The sequence below is a fragment of the Chiloscyllium punctatum genome, chromosome 35 (genome assembly GCF_047496795.1).
Source record: "Chiloscyllium punctatum isolate Juve2018m chromosome 35, sChiPun1.3, whole genome shotgun sequence".
Taxonomy (NCBI): domain Eukaryota; kingdom Metazoa; phylum Chordata; class Chondrichthyes; order Orectolobiformes; family Hemiscylliidae; genus Chiloscyllium; species Chiloscyllium punctatum.
The window spans coordinates 6,172,785-6,178,211 of NC_092773.1; the positions used below are offsets into that span (position 1 = coordinate 6,172,785).

Below are 5,427 nucleotides of genomic sequence, written 5' to 3' on the forward strand. Positions count from 1 at the left end.
GAAAGAGGCATTTGGGGGTTGGCGTAACGAGGGAAAAGTCTGTCTCTGAGGTGGGGGGGGGGGGGATCTCAGCTCAGCTCATCCGGTGTTGGAGGGGAAGCTCCTCTCCCCAACTCGCTGCCAGTTCGCCCCGTCCGGGCCAGGGTTTTTGGGAAAGAACTGACGCCGGCCGGGGCAGTTTGCAGGGACGGTGTTTCTTCTCCCGTCTCTGCGAAGATGTGACAGACAGTGTGCTCAGGGCTGTGTGTGAAACGCCCTCTGAAGGTTCGCCCGTGTGCTGTCACTTTAAATATCAGGATGGTGTGTGTGTGTGTGTGTGTGTGTGTGGGGGGTGGGGGGGTGGAGTGCAGGATCAGGAGGCGGGCACAGGGAGCCAGGGGCTGTCATTCAGTCTGGAGGACGGTGTGTGTGTGTGTGTGTGTTGGGGAGCTGTAGCGCTAGCAAAGCTAGCGAGTTGCTGAAGCCTGGACCCTGGGACTGTGTACTGAGTGTTTGGAGATCAGACTCCGGGATAATGCTGCTGGGATCGAGCTGGGGGGCAGCTCTCGCAATGTGAAAGGCTTTCCCACCTCTCTCTCCCCCCTCCCTCCCTCCCTCCCTCCCTCCCCACCCCATCCTTTCCCCCTCTTCCCCATCCCTCCCTCCCTCCCTCCCTCCTGCCCCAAACCCAGCCAGCCTCCTGGCGGGACATGAGCCAAGCTCTCTGCGGATCTCCGGAGAAGAGAGAGAGCAGCGAGAGGGAGCAGCAGTCAGGGCGGGTCCTGGTACCGTCAGACCCCGCCAGGCAGGCCAAGCGGATTCCCATCAAGATCCTAAAGATGTTGAGTGCTCACAGCGGTCACATCTTCCACCCGGAATATCTACAGCCCATGTCGTCAACTCCGCACAGTCCCATCGAAGTGAGTAACTCACTGGGTCCGGGATAGAGATACACCACACACACACACACACACAGAGACAGACAGACACACACACAGGGGGCTGGGCTGGGCTGGGCTGGGGGGGAGCTGGGACAGGGACTGGCTCTGTCTCTGTGTGTCTCTGTGTCTCTGTATACTGTCCATCCAACTCCCTGAAATATCACATTAACCCACAGGGTATGGGTCTGGGTGGGACAGGGACTGGCTGTGTCTGTCTGTGTCTGTCTGTGTGTGTGTGTTTGTCTACAACTCCCTGAAACATCACAGTAACCCACAGGGTTTGGGTCTGGGTGGGACAGGGACTGGCTGTGTCTGTGTGTGTGTGTGTGTGTCTCTACAACTCCCTGAAACATCACATTAACCCACAGGGTATGGGTCTGGGTGGGACAGGGACTGGCTGTGTCTGTCTGTGTCTGTCTGTGTGTGTGTGTTTGTCTACAACTCCCTGAAACATCACAGTAACCCACAGGGTTTGGGTCTGGGTGGGACAGGGACTGGCTGTGTCTGTCTGTGTCTGTCTGTGTGTGTGTGTGTGTCTACAACTCCCTGAAACATCACAGTAACCCACAGGGTTTGGGTCTGGGTGGGACAGGGACTGGCTGTGTCTGTGTCTCTGTGTGTGTGTGTGTGTCTACAACTCCCTGAAACATCACAGTAACCCACAGGGTTTGGGTCTGGGTGGGACAGGGACTGGCTGTGTCTGTGTGTGTGTGTGTGTGTCTCTACAACTCCCTGAAACATCACAGTAACCCACAGGGTTTGGGTCTGGGTGGGACAGGGACTGGCTGTGTCTGTGTCTCTGTGTGTGTGTGTGTCTCTACAACTCCCTGAAACATCACAGTAACCCACAGGGTATGGGTCTGCACCGAGAGGGACAGTTTGGGTCATTTATCCTGTCATTCCTGTCTCTCCCCACCCACCCACATACACACCCAGAAGGTTGGGGAGAGGCGATCTCTGAGAGTTTGTTCCCACAGTGTCTGCAGTTTCCAGTTCCTTGCAGCCAGCACACTGCTCCCTCCACACTGACCGACTGCAGGGTAACATCTCCTGGGATGCTCCCTCCCTGTCCAGCCTCTGGCCTCCGGGGGAGAATCAGCTGCCCTACCTCCCCCCGGCTGCCCTGTCACTGTTCAGAAACTTGATGCTGAGCGATTTCCCCCGCCCTGCCTCCTTCCCAGGGCAAAGACTGCCCTGGAGTCTATCCACCAGCTCTCAGCCCCATACCAAACCCCCTGAAGAACCGCTGGGAAAGCTCAGTGCCCCCCCTCCCCCTCCCTCACTGCTTCATCCCGGGACAGCACAGAAACGGGCCATTCGGCCCACCAGCCCGTGTCAGCATCTGTGTGGCTCCACCTCCCTCCCAGCTCTCCCTATCCTGGGTTCTGTCATGTTTATCTGCCCATCCACCCCACCCCCTACACAGACAGACCTGTGTCCCTCCCATTCACTGCAACCACTCCCCGTTTTGATCAACCCCACGTTCCACCCCCTCTCTCCCCTTCTCTCTGTCTGTCTCTGTGCAGGACTTTCTCTTGAATGCTCCCATTCCATTTACTGGTGACAGTCGACCCCTGCTTGTAAATCCACACAGTGCTTTCATCTCCCCCCCCCATTCAGCCCCTTTTGTTTCTCTCTCTCTTTCTCTCTCTCTCTCTAGTTGGATGCCAAGAAAAGTCCGCTGGCTCTGTTAGCTCAGACGTGTTCTCAGATTGGCAAGCCTGACCCTCAGCCGTCAGCCAAGCTCAGCTCAGCGCTGAGCTCCAGTGAAAAGGAATGTACCAGGCCCTCACCCTCCCTCAAACTGGGCGAGACACCCAGTGAAGACAAATCCAGCTTCAAGCCTTATTCCAAACCGAGCGCCGACACCAGGAAGGAGTCCGGGGAGAAGGCTGGGTTCCGGGTCCCGGCCGTGTCTTGCCAGAGTTTCACGGCCCGCCCACCCTCCTCCTCACCCGCTGTCTGCTCCCCGAGCATGGCCGACGCCAAGACCAGCGAGGTGGAGGACAAGAAGGAGTCCGAGGTGGTCCGAGCCTGCCCACAGCACTCACCCGCCAACCCAGTGCACAGCAGGTCAGCCAGTGGTGGCGGCGGAGCCAGTGAACCGAGCCAACACCGGGACACGCCGACTGCGACCAAGTGCGACAGTGCCAGCCTGGCTCCGGGACACGTGGCACCTGTTTCGCCGTACAAAGCGGGGCACACGGTCTACCCTGGCCTGCCCCCAACTAGCATGGGGTACCACGGATCGATTGTGGGAGCCTACACCGCCACCTACCCGTCGCAGTTTGTCGGCACCATGGAGCCCAAGCCCGGCTTGGTTGGGAGCCCGTTGTCTGGAGCCGTGGGCTGCCCAATGCCCGGCAAGTCTGCCAACTCCAGCCCCCTGACCGGGGCCTCTCCTCCCGCTTTCATGCAAGGACTGTGCCGTGATCCGTACTGCCTCACCTACCACAATGCTCCTCACCTCGGGGGCAGTGCTTGTTCCTCCTGCCTCCACGACCCCTCCTCTCTGAAGTCTGCATACCCTCTGGTCTATCCGTCTCACCCTCTGCACTCTTCAGTCCTGACCACTGGAGCCACACCACCCTTGGGTGCCCACCCGTTGTACACCTATGGCTTCATGCTGCACAGCGAGCCACTGCCTCACATATGCAACTGGGTGTCTGCCGGCGGTCCTTGTGACAAACGCTTCTCCAGCTCCGAGGAACTCCTCAACCACCTACGTAGCCACACCGCCCTGCCAGGGACCGACAAGCTGCTGGCTGCTTACCCTCCCCCAGCCTCCTGCAACTTACACCTCCCCCAGGCTCCTCCGGGGAGTCCCAACGGCTTGTCTCTCCGCAGCCCCCACACCCTGGCGCTCAGCAGGTACCACCCTTACAGCAAAAGCCACCTGTCAGTGCCTACCAGCTCTGCCCTGACCATGTCTGCTGCCAGCCCCTATTACTCTCCATACTCCCTCTATGGACAGCGACTGGCATCTGCTTCAGCTTTGGGATATCAGTGACCCAAGACTTTGGAGCATAATGTCTTGAGGCAGTCGGAGAGGGCGATGTATTTATTACCTGTATGCATTAACTTCAAACAGGGGACTGTCAGATCTCACAGCCTCACCTCCTTATCTAATGTAGAATGCAATGTATATACCAAACAATTCTTTTTTTTTGCAACAAGTTTCTTCAAATGGTCTTATTTAAAAATATTTTTCATTCTCTTTTTGTTTGTTTCTTGAGGGGGGTGGGAAAGGGGGGGAGTTGATATGCATGTTTTTTGGTAATCCCTCATTCTGCTCTCATTTGAGATTTTTGCTTATTTTTAACCAATGGAGATGTAATATTTTTTTGTATTGTACTTCAAATGGGATACACATATGATGGCAGGGCTATCCAAGAAATGGGAGGTCTTATTTTGTTATTAAATGAGAACCTAATTATATTTATATTCTGATGGCTGCTTCTCATGAATTCTTCAAACTGAGCCGCCTGCCCCTCCCCACGCCCAGCTGCCCCTCCCTTCACGGTGCCAGCGTTGACTCTGGGGGTGGGGGGTCACCCATCACTTGTCCCTGGGTCAGCAGTCCCTGGATTCTAGCCCCACTCACTGAAGTCACTGAGCACAGAATCCTCCAGCTGACTCTCACAGTGCAGTGCAGTGCAAGTGCAGCACTGTCGGAGATTCCGTGATTCAGATGTTACAAACCTTCTGAAGTGGTACATGAACGATCCCCGCAGCACCGTTGAAAGAAGGGCAGGTGGTGTCCTGGGCTAAATGCCTCTCGATCGACATCAGGAAATGAAAGGAGAGCGGATGGTTTGGTCATTTTCATGTTGTTGTTTGTGGGAACTTGCTGTGTCTAAATTGGCTGCTGCTGCCTTCCCAATGTTACAGCAGTGGCTGTAGTTAAGGTGGGTCATTGGCTGTGAAGTATGTTTTTTTGGTGCCTGAACTTGTACAAGGGTCAGAAACACCAGGCTGCCATCTCTATCCTTTCTGGTTGCAGCCTGTCAGGAGTTTGGGGATCCTGTGAATTTGTTTGGCCTGTCTAATGTCATGATATAATTTGAATCTGAATGAAAAGTTGTCACAGATCGGAAGGGAAAAGCTGTGACACCAAGAAGGAGGAAGTGGGGGAGTTTGAGAGGAGACAGTCTTTCAATCTACACAGCAAGTGCAAGATGGACAATGAAGTGGAATTTCAACGCAGCTAAATGTGAAAACTTACATTTTGTTCAAAATAAATGAGCAACATATTACTTGGAAAAGCTGAAGTCAGTGTTTGTAGAGGGAGCAAATGAACCTGGGAATGTGAATGTACGAATGGCTAAAAGTCACGACACAGATTTCTAAAGGCTGACAAAAAGCAAACCATGCAGTCGGGTTTACTTCCAGAGAAATAGAATTGAAAAATACAGAGAGGTGATCTATCCTAAAACCATACTGGACCTTGGTTAGACCCACTGGGAGGACTCTGGGCAGCTCTGATCACAATGTTGTGGGGAAGATC

The 5,427-nt window shown here is 54.8% G+C and overlaps 1 protein-coding gene across 1 annotated transcript; it reads left to right on the plus strand.

Annotated features, from left to right (window-relative positions):
• The first annotated feature begins 377 nt into the window (after positions 1 to 377).
• LOC140459599 (zinc finger protein 703-like) lies at positions 378 to 5,185 on the plus strand. The gene is made up of 2 exons (XM_072553872.1): positions 378 to 899; positions 2,581 to 5,185. Exons 1-2 carry the CDS (start codon positions 690 to 692, stop codon positions 3,928 to 3,930), a joined length of 1,560 nt encoding a protein of 519 aa, XP_072409973.1. The 5' UTR covers positions 378 to 689; the 3' UTR covers positions 3,931 to 5,185.
• Positions 5,186 to 5,427: the final 242 nt, after the last annotated feature.